The following is a 17,192-nucleotide window of genomic DNA, read 5'->3' as shown; positions in this document are numbered from 1 at the left end:
CCCTCACCATCGCACACCCCTCACCACCACACACCCCTCAACATTGCACCCCTCACTGTCACATACCCCTGACCATCGACCTCTCACCATCGCACCCCACCACCCCTCACCATCGCACACCCCTCACTATTGCACACCCCTCACCATCGCATATCCCTCACCATTCCACCCTTCACCATCACACCTGTCACCATCATACCCCTCACCATCACACACCCCTTAACCATCTCACAATCACACACCTCACCATCACACACCCTTTGCCATAACACACCCCTCATCATCACAGACTCCTCACCATCTCACACACCTGTCACCATCACACACCTGTCACCATCACACACCTCACCATCACTCACCCCTTAACCATCACACAGCCCTCACTATCACATACCTGTCTATTACTCTCCTCATCACACACCACACAACCCTGTATTGTCACACACCCCTGCCGTCACACTTCATTTTATTTTTTCCTCTCACACTTCTTGGTGCTGTCTCAGCAAGGTGAATCCACTGTTCTCAGTGGTGGCAGCAGTGGGCTGGTACACAAGAGGAGGCACTGTCAGGGCAGCCATGTCTCGGGTTGCTGTCTCGTACAGTGGTGCCAGGATGTAGGCACATGGGATTCTCATCCTTGACCCGAGAACAAGCTACTAGGAGCCTTGGACAGAACAAGGCAGGATGGGACCAGCCAATCCACCCCAAGTCAGAGGAGGTTAACACCCTAGTGATGTCACTAGTGATGCTGTGACTGTCACAGATTAGCTTGACTGGTGCCACATGAGTGCCTTTACCCTGCCTGCATTCCACTCTTCACAGGCATTGACTACAAGACCACCACCATCCTGCTGGACGGCCGGCGTGTAAAGCTGGAGCTCTGGTGAGGGTATGGGATGAATTGTGAACGGGTGAGAGGGCGGGAGCGTTTTGGGGGCTTTGTCCTGTGCTAACACTTCCCACCCCCTGTGTTTCAGGGATACTTCAGGCCAGGGCAGATTCTGTACCATCTTCAGGTCCTACTCTAGGGGTGCACAGGTAAGGCTGGGAGAGGGCTGTCCATCCATGTCTGTCCTCTGTGACATGTTCTGACCAACGGCCACATGCCATCTGTGGCCCCGTAAGCATTTTGCCCTCTATGGACATTCAGCGATTCTGCTGAGGCTGAGACCCCTCCTCATCTGAGGGCCACAGCCCCCCTTGCGCTCCCATGCAGAGGGCTCTGTGAGAAGCAGCTCTGTCTGGTGCCCACTTGTATGACACTAGGTGACTCCCAGGATCAGCTAGGCTTCCTGCTTTCTGCTGAGTTTGGGAGCTACTGTTAGCCCAAGTCCTACTTGGAAGAGGTGGGATTCAGGCTGGTCTAGGGGCAGCCAGGCCAGGATGGTTTTTCACCTGTGCGTTCGGGGTTCCAAAGGGGTATACTCGGCTTCTGTGTCAGCATGTTCCACATCATTTATATTTGTCTGAGGATCATGTGTATGTAACCTTTGGAGGCTGTGTTTTCAGGACATAATCAATTTACCTGCATCTTTCTGGGATGAGCACATCCCCTTCTGTCAGGTGACTGCCCACCACATGGCAGGCAGGCAGACATCCTTATGGACAGAAGAGGTCAGGCTCTGCAACCTCTTTTCCCAGCTTCTGGCAGGCATGCTGCTCTCATGGGAGTTCTTGGGTTTGTTAAGGGTTTGCGCAGGCTGCCTGGCCTTTCTGGTGAACTTCTATGAAACAGCTCAGAGGCCACCCCGCTCCCTGAGACACATACTCAGAAGTGTAGGGCGTTAGGACTTCACATGTCTCTTTTGGGGGTAAGACTTGATGTTGTTTTTGATTGCCTTCAAGTCAAGCACAATTCATAGCGACCCTATGAACAAAAGGCCTGAAGCCCCTCTACTGCTGTTGACATTTATCAAAGTTCATAGAGTTTCTGGAGGCATGTTATTTAGGAAGTGGATGCCACTCATGCTTCCAGACTTGTCATAGTATGTTATTGTTGTTATGTGCCACTGAGTTGCCTGTGATGTATAGCGACCCTACGTACAGCAGCTTTGAACCCTTCCCAGTCCTAAGTCAGTCTCACTAATTCTGACACATACACCCATTGCCCCAGTTATTGTATCAATTCATCTCATCCGGGGTCTCCCTCTCCTGCTCTGTCCCTCCACCCATCCGAGCATGATGTTCTTTTCCAAGGACCAATCTCTCCTGGTCACATGCCCAAAGTAAGTGAGGCCGAGCTTCAAAATTCTAGCCTCCAAGGAGAGGCTTGGTTTTATCCTCTCCAAGACATACCAATTTGTTTTCTTGGCAGTCCATGGTATGTTCAAGACTATTCTCCAGCACTACAACTCAAAGGCATCAATTAATCTTCTGTCATCCTTAGTCATTGTCCAACTCTGAAGCATTACAAGTAATTGAAAAGACCATGGCCTGGATTAGGCATACCTTTGTATCTAGACTGACATCATTGCTCTTCAGCGCTCTGGAGAGGTCCATGACAGCAGATTTTCCCAATACAGTTTGTCTTTTGATTTCCTGACTGCTGGTGTTAAAGACTGTTGATTGTGAATCCGAGCAAGTTGTAATTGCTAACAACCTCAATCTCTTCTCCATGTAATATGGTGCTGCCAGTTGGCCCAGTGGTGAGAGTCTTTGTCTTCTTGATGTTGAGCTTCAATCCATATTAGACTATAGTACTTGACTTTTTGCAACAAGTGTTGCAGGTCCTCCTCAATTTCAGTAAGCAAGGTTGTGTCACCTGCATATTGTAGGTTGTTGATGAGTCTTCCTCCAATCTTGATGCAACACTTCTCATAAAGTCCTGCTTCCTGAATGATCTGTTCTGCATACAGATTGAAAGAGTATGGAAACAGAATGCATCCCTGGCACATTCCTTTCCTGATTTTGAACCATGCAGTGTTTCCTTGCTCTATTCTGAGGACTGCTTCCTTGTCCAAGTATAGGTTTCATAAAAGCATAATCAAGTGTTCTGAGATTCCCATTTTCCTCAAGGTTAGCCTCAATTTACTGTGATCCACACAGTCATATGCCTTTGCATAGTCAATGAAACACAGACATTCTTCTGGTACTCTGCTTTCTGCCAGGATCCATCTGACATTGGCAGTAATGTCCCTAGTGTCATGACCTTTTCTAAACCCAGCCTGTATTTCTGGTAGTTCTCTGTCAATATACTGTTCTTTTCTGGATAATGTTCAGCAGGATTTTGCTAGTTTGTGATATTAATGATATTGTTCAATAGTTTCCACACTCTGCCAGGTCACCTCCAGTCAGTTGGTCAAGTAGTTGTCCTCCAGATTTCTTGGCACAACTTAGCACATGCAGGGCAGCTTCTGTTTGCTGAAATACATCAATTGGTATTCCACCAATTCCTGGGGCTTTATTTTTTTCCAGTTCCTTCAGAGCAGCCTGTACTTCCTCCTTCATCACCATTTCCTCTTGCTCATATGTTGATTCTTGAAATTCTTCTGTGTCAGCCAATTCTTTTTAGTACAATGACTCTGTATAATCCTTCCATCTTGTTTTTTAACATCCCCATGATTGTACTGCTAACTGGAAGACTGACAGTTCCAATCCACCAGCCACAATAGGGAGAGATGGTCAGTCTTCTCTGGTAAAGATTGGCAGCCTTGGAAACCAGTGGAGGGTCGCCATAAGTAAGATAGGGCGTTTGGTTTGATAGCGTTTGCACTGCTGACTCGCAGGTCAGTCCCATAAGTGCGCTGCTGGTTGTTGTCTATGATGAGCAAAGCTGTGAGGAGCATCCTAGGACCATCTTGGGGCACATCTTCGATGACTTCCTGGGAGCGTAGGTACCAACTTGGTGTTAGTCTTGCAGTACTAATACATATCTTTTTTGGTGTTGCCCCCCAGTTCACAGCACAGCCCTGCACACAGGAGCTGTGCTCCCTAGAGCCCAGGGTGCCAGGATCATGGATGATGAGTAAACCATCATACCAGCCTTGTGGGCTTCAGCCTGTAACGGTCAGGGCACCTGCTAGCTGGAGGTGGTTGCAGTCTGTCCCTGGTGCCCAGTCTTAGGGAGGCTTCTGTGGAGAGAAACAGGACCTTTCCCAATAGGACCTTCCAGAAATGGAGGATGGGACATTGCCCACTCACCCCCTCCCCCCCATGTCGTGCAGACTTTATGGGGTAGGGAACATGGGGCTTGCAAGCTGGACTCGACCCTATCAGTGAGGTTCTGGAAACCAAGTGTGGAATCCAAGGCAGATACGCCATGGGCCAGGAGCAAAGCTTGCAGTAATTGGTCTCTGAGGGATGTGGCAGGAAGTCACCATAGCCTGTCTGCTATGGTCCACTGCAGCCACATGGGGCTAGGAAGGCGGGCTCTGCCTCCACCTGCCACTGCTCCAAGTGCCCCCGGGGCAGCACTCACTACAGCAAAGGGCCTGCCAGGGACACTAGGTGTCCTTTGCTGTTTAGGGGCCTGACACCCCCAGACCACCAGGGACAAGCACTGAGGGGAGCAGGCCTCCCCAGGTGCAGTGGCAGGCACAGGCCGATGACCAGCTGACCCACAGAGGCCCAGGCCTGATTATCTGAGAAACACTCCTCACTGTCCCACAGCATGGCCCACATGGGAACGATGTCCCTGTCACTGTGTGCCTCTCCGATATCTCCTGACTGCAGACCCCCCCTCTACCTAACAGAAGTGTCCAATGGCCCACTACACAGCCCAGGCCACACCATTTCCCAGCCTAGCCTGTGGACCAGGTATCAGGCTGGGGAGCGGGTCCATGGCCACCCACATGTGTCCTTCATCCACACTGGGAGAGGAAGGAGGCAGTATTGATGAGAGGAAGGCTGAGATCCCTTTCTCACAGATGAAGGTGTGTGCCAGGGGCCGGGCCAAGACGAGGCTCTGCAACCCTGGCCAGTTCCTACGGTTTGAGGGTGGTCCGTCACACCCACTTTGTCCATCTGCCACTGTTGCTCTGTTCTGGCTCTTTTTTTTTTTTAAATTTTTGTGTGAGTATACGGTCAAATCAGATCTGACTGGTACAGGAGGAGATTGTCCCTCCTTTCCCAGCAGAGCATCTGGTGGATTCGAACCGTGAGCCTCTGGGATTGTAGTTGCAGCTCCTTGCCACTAGGCCACCAGAGCTCCCCTCTGTTCTGGCTCTTGCATCGAGGGAGAGGGTGTGCATAAAGAGGGGTGGGAGGTGGAAGGGTGAATAGGGAACATATGTGCAGGCAGGGGCAGTTCAGGGGTCCATGTGCTGGGAGGTCTGGAGGGGGTGCGAACAGAGAGAGGTAGGGGAAGGGTATGGGAGGAAGGATAAGAGCAAGGAGTGGAGAGATGCAGTAGGGGGCATGATTGGGAACATATGGAGAAGGGGTGGAAGGGGCAGGCATAGGGACGGGATGTGTATGGAGGAGGTTAGCTGGGGGGGGCTTGAAGGGGTGGTGTTGGGGGCACACTCAATGAAGGGGGCACACCCAGAGAGGAGCTCCAGCAGTCTCTGGTTCTGTACCTGCATGGTCATCCCAGGTTGCCGCAAAGGCATGCTGACCACATCTCCATACAGGGCATCCTTCTAGTGTACGACATCACCAACCGCTGGTCCTTCGACGGCATCGACCGGTGGATCAAGGAGATCGATGAGGTAGGTGGGGATAAGCAGTTAGAGTTACCATCAAGGCCTTCCTGTCCCCCTTAACGTCTGTAAGATCCCAGGTGCCAGGCAGGGTTTGACTCTAGTGCAGAAGGTCTGGGTGGGCCTCCACGGGGGGGCAGGAGGGCAGGCGGGCAGAGGAGCATCAGCTTTGTTCATCCTGAGCCCTGTGCCACCCCAGCACGCACCCGGGGTCCCCCGGATCCTGGTGGGGAACCGGCTGCACTTGGCCTTCAAGCGTCAGGTGCCCACGGAGCAAGCTCGTGCCTACGCCGAAAAGAACTGCATGACCTTCTTCGAGGTCAGCCCCCTGTGCAACTTCAATGTGACTGAGTCCTTCACTGAGCTGTCGAGAATTGTGCTCATGCGTCACGGCATGGAGAAGATCTGGAGGCCCAACCGTGGTGAGGCTCACCCACCAGTGACCATGACCTACCCCCAGCCCCTAGTGTTGCCTGCCACAGCCACCTCCCACAGTTAATATATGCCCTACTCACTTCTGACCTCTCACTCTGGAGCCCCACCACAGCCAGGCCCCAACCATGATGGCTGTCCCACCAATATGCCTAGCTCCCCACCTTTTTTAGTGATGTGACCCCACCCACTGACCAGATTTAAAATCTTGTGCTACTATTGAAATGCCCTTAGTCATGCCTATCACGGATAAAGTGTCCCACCCACTGGTCACTGACCTTCCACAGACATGTCCTTGCTGTTCATCCCCCAGCCTTACTGATTGTGCCTTTGCCCCCACAGTGTTCAGCTTGCAGGACCTCTGCTGCCGCGCCATCGTGTCCTGCACACCTGTCCACCTCATTGACAAGCTCCCGCTGCCAGTCACTATCAAGAGCCACCTCAAGTCCTTCTCCATGGCCAATGGCATGAACGCAGTCATGATGCATGGCCGCTCGTACTCGCTGGCTGGCGGGGGTGGGGGCACAACCAGCAAGGGCAACAGCCTCAAGCGCTCTCTCTCCATCCGGCCACCCCAGAGTCCCCCCCAGAACTGCTCCCGCAGCAACTGCAAGATCTCATAGCGGACTGACTGCCTTGCCATGCCTGCCACCTGCACGTGCCACGAGGGCCTCTCCAACCTGAGCTGGCGGGTGTGTGGCTGGTCTCAGCAAGCAAGATGAGGAGAGGATGCTGGGTGTGCCCGTGCCGCCCTGCTATTCCACCCATGTTGGCCGTGGGCAGTGCCTGCCTCAGGCAGGCCGCAGTGCTGTATCATTTGCTCTCATTTAGTGAAAATATGGGCCTCTTTTTGTACATTTTTAAAGGCCATGAGGGAGGCCAGGTGTGGCAGCTGTGGGGATATGCTGGGGGGGGGGAGGGGAAGACAGGGCTAAGGACAGAACTGGAGTCTGATTTTGTGTGTCCGTTTGACATTGTAGGCGCCTGCACCTGCACAAACCCAGTGGGAGAAACAGGGAGGGGATGAAGCTTCTGCTGGCAGCGTCCAGCATGCAGACCCCAGAGAAGGGCCAGGGAGTGGACATTGCCATGTGTTCACCTACCACCAGCCCTGCAATGAGTAGGTGCATGCACCAGCTCACAGTCTCTGGGAGGACTGAGTGCTCTGTACAAATAAAAATGGCCCTGGGACCACAGGCCGATGTGACCCTCTGGAGCTACCACTCTGTGCTAACTCTGGTGTGCCGTGACTGCTCCTCTCCACTTTGTTGTACTGCAGGGTCATGGACAAGTCGCCACTGAGGGACACTGAGCCCAGGACCCAGCAGCCCACGCCCTATCCCCACCCCCACCCCCCAGCCTGTAGTCACACTGGTTCTCAACTCTACTTCCTGCTCTAAGCCCTTTGGCCTGTCCTCCAGCTCCAGGACAGCTCAGGTGTCTGGTGAAGGGTCCTGAGCAGCTTGGTTGGCCTCAGGGGTTTGCCCCTAGGCCTCCCACCCATTACAGAGATGGCTGTTTCTTCGGGATTATGGACAGAACCCCCACCCAGTTTCTCCTCAAGGAGAGACACTTCCCTGACATGACACTACCCGTGGCTGCTGTAGACTCTCCAGTTTGATCCTGATTATTTTTATTTCTTTGTACAGTAAATGTCTTTGACTGTGACACCGTGGTGTACTTTATATAAATTAAAATCTCCAGTTTTGAGCCACAGTGCCTTGTGGGTGGGGACTGGGCCCCAAGCAGTGAGAAGGGGGTGGCCTCCTCACAACTACAGTTGTCTCCATCCCCTGCCCCCGACCAACCAGCCCTGTAGCCGCCTGCTAGAGCTCATCCCAAGACAGCTGAGGTGGGGGTCAGAACTCTCCAGCCTGTGCCCCTTCTTCCTCCTCTGAGGGTGGCTTTGGTGCTGGGGTGTGGGGAGAAGTCTGCCTAGAAGGGCGAACCAGCTTGACTGTGTAGGATGGCTCCAGGCCCCAGGAGGGGGGGTCCAGTGACGTCCTGGTGTCCCATCATGGCCTCAGCCTCACCACCACATGCTCTCATTACCATGCCCCCTGGGTCAGAAGGGCAGACATGGGGTCACAGGGACAATTTCCCATCCGTTGTGGAGAAGCCCTCTCCCTGGGTCCCCGCCTCTTTGGAGACACAGGGATTTAGAAGGGCCTTTGTCCTGTGCAGCATTTGATCCCAGCCCCTGCCCTGACTCAGGGCAGGAGGACAGCCACCCCCACCCAAGTGGACCTTCGTCCAGGCTTGTGGGGCAGCCGCTCTCTTTAATGGGCCCACTTGGCTTCTCTAGGGACTGGGCTGCAGGTGTTTAAATTTGAACTAATCAGAATTAACTTTTAGATCTGTGCTTCAGGATGTTAGTAGTCTGCATGGGTTTCTGGCTGGACAGTACAGAGGTAGCCTGCATGTCCCTGTGCCCCAGAACATTAGTGCTTCTTCAGCCTGCTCTCTGTAAATGGGCGCTCTGGGTGGGTTAGCCCCCAGGAATCAGAAGGGCTGACTGCAGGGGACACTAGATAGGGGAGAAAGTTGCTGTAATCATCCAGAATAGACCCTTCTCGGGACTGAGCTTGAACTGATGACAACCTGGTGGGACACCGAAGCAGTATCTGCCCACTATCACCTAGTGGGATCACCCCCACTTTGTGGGAGTTCCTTCAAAGCCTGAGACAAAAGCTGAGACTAGCCAGCCCTGCCCCCACTTTGCTGGTCCAGAGACATGGTGGGGGGAGTGGAGGGTCTGGACAGAGCGCTTTGATCCGAGTGTAGAAGGTTCCCAGGGCGCGAGGGAGGGGCTCGGGTTACAGCGCCCCACCCCGCCTCCCCTCCCCCGTTCTGGCCAGAGCCAGCCCTTCTCCGCCCCTCAGTGACCCTAGCTGGCCAGAAGTGCTGCTCTCGGCCAACCCCTCCTCTTCCCCTCCCCCGCGCCCGGTTGACCTGCTGGGGAGCAGCCAGCCCAGACGACTAGCCCCATGGACGGACTTTGAGAGTGGAAGGACCCCCACCAACCAGCCCCGGACGCATCTGCCGAGGGCACCTGCCTAGGGAGTCAAGGGCGGGACCCAGCCAGGGCAGACAGGGTGGATGCGGGCAGAGCCTCTGCAGGGCGGACCAGGAGCCCTGGCCGCACCCCGCTGAACCCCATGCCGACGCCGCTGCCATTCTTGCTGGTCCTGACCATGCTCGTTGCTGCTGCCACCGCTGTCACCACCGCTGGACTGGTCACAGGAGCCAGTCTGCCAACACCACTGGAGTCCGGGAGCCACCCAGGCGTCTGCCCAAATCAGTTGAACCCCCACCTGTGGGTGGATGCCCAGAGCACCTGTGAGCGCGAGTGTGTGGGGGACCAGGTAAGCCGGGTAGGGGGTGGACATGGGCGACAGCAGGGCCAGATCCTCGTGGGGCCCTCCCAGGCTATGCTTTGGGAACACCCCTCCCATGAGCATTCCCCACCAGGGCCCCTACCCTTCCTGCCTCGGTCACTATCCACCACAGAGGAACAGAGTGAACCACGCCTTCAGGTCTAGAGACCCTATTCCACACCCTCAAAGAGCGCCAGCCGCTGTGCCCTAGCCTCTGCTCTTTCATCTTGGGACCAGCGCTGGGAGGGCCGGTGGGGGATGCTCAGTTCCCTCTGCACGCGGGTAATGAAAGTGGGAGTGCTGTAGTTATGGCGGTAGAGCACACACTTCCTTGGATTTCAAGAGGGGAAACAGGTTCCAAGAGAGGCAGAGACTAGCTGCAGCCAGAAGCAAGGATGGGAGGGCTCCACCCCAGGGCTGGGCGAGGCGGGCACAGAAGGGGCAGGGCAGCGCAATGCGGGGTCCGCACTGAGTCACTCCCGGCTGCCTCCCAGGACTGCGCGGCCCCTGAGCGGTGCTGCCCCAACGTGTGTGGCCTGCGGAGCTGCGTGGCGGCTCGCTTTGCCTTCGGAGACCCCACAACAGCCGCTGCCGCCTCGTGCGAGGGCTTTGTGTGTCAGCAGCAGGGATCTGACTGCGATATCTGGGACGGGCAGCCCGTGTGTCGCTGCCGGGAGCGCTGCGGAAAAGAGCCTAGTTTCACCTGTGCCTCTGACGGCCTTACCTACTATAACCGCTGTTACCTGGACGCCGAAGCCTGCCTTCGTGGCCTGCGTCTGCGCGTGGTGCCCTGCAAGTCGGTGCTGGGCTGGCCCCCCAGCAGCCCAGGGCCCTCCGAGACTCCCGAGACCACTGCGCAACCAACGTCTGGGGCGGCGCCCCAAGTACCCGAACCACCCGCCCTCTATAACAACCCCTCGCCCCAAGCGGTGGCCGTTGGGGGCACAGCCAGCCTGCACTGCGATGTCAGCGGGCGTCCCCCGCCCGCCATCACCTGGGAGAGGCAGAGTGAGCAGCAGGAGAACTTGATCCTACGACCTGACCAGATGTATGGCAATGTGGTGGTCACCAGCATCGGGCAGCTGGTGCTGTACAATGCGCGGCCCGAGGACGCAGGCCTCTACACCTGCACCGCCCGCAACTCCGCGGGTCTCCTGCGCGCAGACTTCCCACTCTCAGTGGTGCAGCGGGGCACCGTCGCCGAAGGGCCCCCTCGTGCACCCAGCGTCCCCACCCAAGACCTGGCCGAGTGCGCTCGCGCGCCAGACGAGCAGCCCTGCGTCGGCCCCTCCACTCCACAGGTGCGCTGGCGCTTCGACCCGCAGCGCGGTGGCTGTATCACCTTTGCTGCCAGCGGCTGCGATGAGGGCACACAGGGTGGCTTCGAGACCTATGAGGCCTGCCAGCGGGCCTGCGCGCCAGGTCCCGGCGACACCTGTGTGCTGCCCGCCGTGCGGGGTCCGTGCCCGGGCCGCGAACCACGATGGGCCTACAGCCCGCTGCTGCGCCAGTGCCACCCCTTCGTCTACGGCGGCTGTGAGGGCAATGGAAACAACTTCGAGAGTCGTGAGGCCTGTGAGGACGCCTGCCCAGTACCACGCACGCCGCCCTGTCGTGCCTGCCGCCTGCGCAGCCGACTGGCGCTGAGCCTGTGCCGCAGCGACTTCGCCATTGTGGGGCGGCTCACAGAAGTGCTGCAGGAGCCGGAGGCCAACGGAGGCGGCGGCATTGCCCGCGTGGCCCTGGACGACGTGCTCAAGGATGACAAGATGGGCCTGCAGTTCTTTGGCACCAAATACCTAGAGGTGACGCTCTTGGGTGTGGACTGGGCTTGCCCGTGCCCTAACGTGACGGCCGGCGACGGGCCGCTGGTCATTATGGGAGAAGTGCGCGACGGCGTGGCCGTGCTGGACGCCGGCAGCTACGTGCGCGCCGCCAGCGAGAAGCGAGTCCGGAAGATCACAGAGCTGGTGGAGAAGAAGGCCTGTGAACTTCTCAACCGCTTCCAGGACTAGGTTCGCCCAGGTCCCGCCCCTCCGCCTGCACCGGCCCCAAGCTCCATCTCTGGCCTGCTAACCTTCGACCTATACTCGCTTCTCTAATTTCCTGGTAAATAAAAATGTTTCTTTCCAACTTGGTGACTTCTCTGAGGGGACCCTGACTCTTCCTGGTGCCTTCACGGAGAGCACAGGGGATTTGGGTAGGTATCTGGGGCAATCCACCGCACAAAATCCTCCACCAAATTAGGGCCCTGGCAGAGCCCATTCCTGGGAACACCACGTGCCTGTCAAGGGATGTCCTCTGGAAAAAGAAGCAATCATCTTGGTACTGCCCCGGCCTCTATCTCAGCCATTCACTCCCTCCCTCATGGCCCCAGCGGGACCCCGGAGGACAAACCCTTGCTGCTTGCCCTGGATGGATACTCCCACGAGGAGGCACATGGAAATGAAGCTGCGAGTAAGAAGGGACCACTTTATTCCGAGGCAAGCCTCAATTGAGCTCCTAAGGCCCAGAGAAGGGGGTGGTCTGTGGACCAGGAATGAACCAGGGAAGGAAGTCATTCTTTTCGGAAGATCAGGCACTTGTTGTTGGCAGGCATGTCCACCTGGGGAGAATGCTGGCTAGGATGGGCTACTTTAGTCCCCCAGCCCACCCGCACCCCCTAAGATCCACTGTCCTCCTTACCATTCGCTCCAGGAGCAGGCCGCTGGTCTGACCCAAGTGTCGCAGGAAGGCCGTGTCCCGCAGTCCCCACTCCGGGTTTCTGCAGGAGAGAGGGCTGAGTCACAGCCTTGGGGTGCACAAACCCCTGCCTCCCGAACAGCTCCTGCCCCCAGCCTAACCTCTGTCTGAGGGAGAGGTCAAAATCCACATTGCTCTGAGGAGTAATGGTCCCGTTGACTGAGTAAGGCTGCAGGGATAAGAGACACAGCTCTGCTGCTGACCACCTACCTGCCCAGTGTTGCCTGTGATCCCTCAGCTGTCTTGGAGGCTGGGGTCCCTAAGGAAGGAGGGATAGCCAAAAAACTGCTAGGTGCCTGACTTGGGACAAGGAAGTGAAGCTGTAGCTGGGAGAGTGGAAACAGGTAATCAGGAGGGGAACAAGATAAAGTGGCTGATCCGTGATCCCTGGGCATGGGGAGAAGGGATACGCTGGCCAAGTCAGGGAGATTATGGTTGTGCAGTGTCCATAGCTTAAGGGAGAGAGGGGACAGCTGGCCAGAACTCTGCCACCCCACCTCAGAGGTGGCAGAGACATGCTGTCTGAGGAGCAGAGGTCTATCTCTGGGGAGAGCGCTCACCCCATAGGTGATCAGCACCGCCTTAGGCTTGAGTAGATGCCCAGCCGCCTTGAACAGTCCCTAGAGTGCAGGAGACAGAGGGTAGTGAGGTGTCTCCCACTTCCAGGCCACCTGAAACACCGGGCAGCCAGCCCAGCTCCCCACAGACCTCGGTGCAGCGCAGTGGACTGATGTGAATCATGTTGATGCAAAGCAGCAGGTCCAGAGACTGCTGGCCGATCCCGCCCCACTGCTCCCAGCCCCAGGTCACATCCAGGTACAGCGGGGCCTTCACGTTCGTCAGCCCCTGGGCCTTAGTGGTGGCTGAGATGCTGCAGGAAGGCAGTACTGTATGTGCGGGTCCGCAGGGGCGCCCACATCCCGATGCTCCTTTGGGGTCACACAGTGGACATAGGCCCTAAGAGCCCAGAGGGGATCCCTGGCTTTGGGCATACGGTCGCCCAGCCACACCTGTTTAGGCAGCGCTGGTCCACATCCGACGGCTGCCACTCCACGTGGGGGAAGGCCCGGGCAAAGTAGGCCGCGTGCAAGCCAGAGCCGGAGGCCACTTCGAGAACGCGGACGCCGCGCTGGGCTGGGTCTACATAATGCTTCAGTACCTGCAGAATAGGCTCTTTATTCCTCTCAGCCGCCCCAGACACCCCAGGTAGCCCAGCACCCGACATCGCCGCCCTCAGGAGTTTAGACCCCACTCCGCCGAGTGCTGGCATTTATAGTCCGGCGGCCGCGCCCCTCCCCTCACGTCTCTGCGTCAAAGACCTTGCGAACTACAACTCCCAGGAGTGCGTGCGCCGCTCATTAAAGTGTCCGTTATACTTAAAGACCTTCCTGAAAATTATCCAAAAATGACTGGAACAGAAAATCAAAAGAGAACTACAAGATGTTCAGACTTGTTTTAGAAGAGGCCGTGGCACTAGGGATATTATAGACAATGTTAAATGGATCTTGCTGAAAGCAAAGAGTACCAGAGAATATCCGTGTTTCATTGACTTTGGGAAGGCTTTTGACTGTAGATCACAACAAATCGTGGCTAACCTTGAGAAGAATGGGAATTCCCAGAACACTTGATTATGGAGGGAGAAAACTGTTTAAAAGGGGTATGTGATTAGGTATTTTTGTCATGACAGGAGTCTAGAGCGAAGGCTACATGGTGGAGTGGACCTGGGGGAGGGTTTGTAAAACAATGAGAGAATTTGTCTTTTACTTTTCCAAGAGGATAGTGTACTGGGGAGAGGGTTGGGAGGGGAGAAAAGTGCAACAATTAATGAATGGAAATCCAAAGTCTCTGTAAATTTTTACTGAAATGAATAATAAATTTAAATTTTAAAAAAAAGATTCTCACCACTGAGACAAGATCGTGATAGAAAATAAAGAGATTGAGATTGTTAACAACTTCATCTTGCTTGGCTCCACAATGAACACTCTTGGTACCAGCACTCAGGAAATCAAAAGATGTATTTCATTGGGAAAATCTGCTGTCAGGGACCCCTCCAGAGTACTGAAGAGCAACAGTGTCATCCTAGAGACTAAGGTGTGCCTGATCCAGGTCAGGGTCTTTGAAATTACTTGCTATGACTCAAAGAGTAACTGGACAATGACTAAAGATGGACAATGACCATGGATGACAGAAGAAGAATTGAAGCCTTTGAGTTGTGGTGCTAGAGAAGAGTATTGAATATACCATGGACTGCTAGGAGAACAGACAGTTTCATCCTGTTGTTATGTACCAAGAGTTGGAAGTGATCCATAGCTGACCCTCCAGCAAGTTTTCAGAGGCAGTTAGTTGCACAAGAAGAGGTTGCCCATCCTTCTCGCAGAGCAGCTGGTGGCTTCAAACTGCGTGCCTTTGGGATTGCAGCACAGCTTCTTGCCACTAGGCCACCAGAGGTAGAAACAGTGAAACCAAGCTGTTCCTTGGAGGCAAGGCTTTTAAAGCTTCATCTGTCATACTTTGGGTACATTGCAAGGAGGGACCAGTCCTTAGGAAGGGACATCATGCTTGGAAGGGTGGAATAACAAACAGTGCAAGAGAGGAAGACCCTGGATGAAATTAACTGACTCAGTAACTGGGGTAATAGGAGTAGGTGTGTCAGAGTGACCCTATGTACAATAGCTTTGAAGACTGCCCTGTTCTGAGCCAGTCTCACTGACTCCGACACACCTACTCACATGAGTTGAGTTACTATGTCAATCCATCTCATCTGGGTCTTCCTCTCCTGCTATATCCCTCCACCCTTCCAAGCATGATGTCCTTCTTCAAGGACTGGTCCCTCCTGGACATGTACCCAAAGTATGCAAAATGGAGCTTCAAAATCCTTACCTCCGAAAAAATCCTTGCCTTCAAGGAGCAACTTGGTTTAACCCTCTCTAAGACAGACAGGCCTGTTTTTTCTCTTGGTGGTCCATAGTATGTTCAATACTCTTCTCCAACATGACCCTCAAAGGACTTGATTCTTCTTCTATTGTCCTTAGTCATTGTCCTATTTTCAGATACATAGCAAGTAATTGAGAAGACCATGGCCTGGATCAGGCACACATTAGTCTCTAAACTGACATCATTGCTCCTCAGTATATTGGCGAGGTCCCTGACAGCAGATTTTCCTAGTGCAATTAGATTGTTGGTTGTTTTTCTGGTTTTTTTTAATTTCCTGATTGCTGGTGCCATGAGTGTTGATTGTGGAGCCTAGCAAGCTGAAATTATATTGTTAACAACCTCAGTCTCTTCTCCCTCTTTCATGGTGCTGTCAGTTGTCCCAGTGGTGAGAATCTGTGTTTCTTTGATGTTGATCTTTAATCCATATTGAAGGCTACTTCCAAAAAAAAGGTGATGTAACAAGAGTGTGGAAATTATTAAACAATATCACTAATATCATACACTAGCAAAATCCTGCTGAAGATTATCCAAAAACAATGGTAACAGTACATCAGAAGAGAACCTCCAGGTGTTCAAGCTGGGTTTAGAAGAGGCTGGTGGCACTAGGGACATTGTAACCAATGTCAGATGGAGTTTAGTTGAAAGCAGAGGGTACCAGATGAATATCTATCTGTGTTTCATTGACTATGCAAGGGCATTTGATTGTGTGGATCACAACAAATTGTAGCTAATCTTGAGAAGAATGAGAATCCCAGAACACCTGACTGTGCTCATGGGAAACGTATCCTTGGACCATTGTCAGAATGGAGCAAGAAAACACTGTATGGTTCAAAATCAGGAAAGGAGTGTGTCAGGGATGCATCCTCTCTCCAAAGTTTTTCAATCTATATGTGAAACACATTATTCAGGAGGCTGGACTTTTTTTTTTAATTTATATTTCATTATTTTTTGTGTGTACCGTCAAATCAGATCTGACTGGTACAGGAGGAGATTGTTCCTCCTTCTCCAGCAGAGCATCTGGTGGATTTGAACCATGCACCTCTGAGACTGTAGTTGCAGCTTCTTGCCACTAGGCCACCAGAGCTCCCCAGGAGGCTGGACTTTATGAGGAAGAATGTGACATCAGGATTAGAGAGAGCCTTATCAACAACCTGCATCATGCAGATGACACAACCTAATTCACCAAAATGGAGGAAGAACTGAAGCGTTTGGTGCATAAGGTCAAGGACTGCAGCCTTCAATATGGATTGAAGCTCAACATCAAGAAAACAAAGATTCTCAGAACAACTATGAAATATCATTTCACCCAACAATAACAGCAAAGTTTAACAGAGCAGCAGATGACAAATGCTGGTGAGGTTGTGGAGAGATTGGCACTCTTACACACTGGTGGTGGAAATGAATGTAAAATGGTACAACCACTATAAAATGCAATCTGGTACGTTCTCAAAAATTAGAAATAAAAATAATTTTTGACCCAGCAATTCCGCTACTGGGAATATACCCTAAAAAAAACTAGAGCTGCCCTGAAATCTCAAAGGTGCGGGGTTCGAAGATGCTTCGCTGGAGAAGGAGAGGCAAAAGGGGGGGCAAACTCCTGTGCCGGTCGGATCCAATTCGATGGTACACCAAATTTAAAAATCAATGAATTAAAAACAAAAACCCAGAGCCGTGACTCAAATGTATGCACACCCTTGTTTATTGCTGTGTTATACACAATGGCAAAGAGGTGGAAGCAATTCAAGTGCCTATAAATAAACGAATGGACAGAAAACCTTTGGTACATTTACACAATGGAATATTATGCAGCAATTTAAAACAATGAACTCGTAAAACACTATATAACATTGGTGAGCCTGGAAGACATTATGCTGAGTGAAATAGTCACAAAGGACAAATACTGCACAAGACTGTTGCAAACTGGATGCAGAAAGAAAGCAGGGACACGTGGAAATGAGCTCGGAAAAGGAGGGAAGGCTAAGGCAGAGGTCCTCTCACAGCATGGCACTGTGAAAAGGCCTCTTTCTTAGTTTCCTTCTCGTTTTTATTTAGTTTAGGCCAATCATGC

At 53.5% G+C, this 17,192-nt stretch overlaps 3 protein-coding genes across 4 annotated transcripts in view; 2 read left to right on the top strand and 1 right to left on the bottom strand.

Annotated features, from left to right (window-relative positions):
* The window catches only part of RAB40C (RAB40C, member RAS oncogene family), a 20,454-nt gene extending 13,760 nt beyond the window's left edge, over positions 1-6,694 (top strand). The window contains exons 2-6 of one of the 2 annotated variants that reach the window (XM_006894852.1): positions 823-883; positions 978-1,038; positions 5,571-5,648; positions 5,896-6,061; positions 6,414-6,694. In XM_006894852.1, the coding sequence (XP_006894914.1) occupies positions 823-883; positions 978-1,038; positions 5,571-5,648; positions 5,896-6,061; positions 6,414-6,694 (647 nt within the window). Of the gene's footprint in view, positions 1-822; positions 884-977; positions 1,039-5,570; positions 5,649-5,838; positions 6,062-6,413 lie in introns of both variants that reach the window. The other variant, XM_006894851.1, reaches the window with a different exon arrangement.
* A 2,535-nt stretch (positions 6,695-9,229) lies between these two features.
* WFIKKN1 (WAP, follistatin/kazal, immunoglobulin, kunitz and netrin domain containing 1) lies at positions 9,230-11,463 on the top strand. Its single transcript, XM_006894904.1, has 2 exons — positions 9,230-9,436; positions 9,943-11,463. The coding sequence occupies exons 1-2, from the start codon at positions 9,230-9,232 to the stop codon at positions 11,461-11,463; spliced, it is 1,728 nt and encodes a 575-aa protein (XP_006894966.1).
* A 542-nt stretch (positions 11,464-12,005) lies between these two features.
* Positions 12,006-13,415, bottom strand: LOC102843317 (chromosome unknown open reading frame, human C16orf13). The gene is made up of 6 exons (XM_006894903.1): positions 13,201-13,415; positions 12,899-13,061; positions 12,751-12,810; positions 12,292-12,359; positions 12,134-12,212; positions 12,006-12,053 (listed from the first exon to the last, which is right to left on the bottom strand). The coding sequence occupies exons 1-6, from the start codon at positions 13,413-13,415 to the stop codon at positions 12,006-12,008; spliced, it is 633 nt and encodes a 210-aa protein (XP_006894965.1).
* Between the last annotated feature and the right edge of the window lie 3,777 nt (positions 13,416-17,192).

The sequence above is a fragment of the Elephantulus edwardii genome, unplaced genomic scaffold, assembly GCF_000299155.1.
Source record: "Elephantulus edwardii isolate Elephantulus edwardi_28Jun2011 unplaced genomic scaffold, EleEdw1.0 scaffold00151, whole genome shotgun sequence".
Classification (NCBI taxonomy): domain Eukaryota; kingdom Metazoa; phylum Chordata; class Mammalia; order Macroscelidea; family Macroscelididae; genus Elephantulus; species Elephantulus edwardii.
The sequence above is the reverse complement of the archived record's forward strand: the minus strand, read 5'-3'. Positions and strand labels throughout refer to the sequence as shown.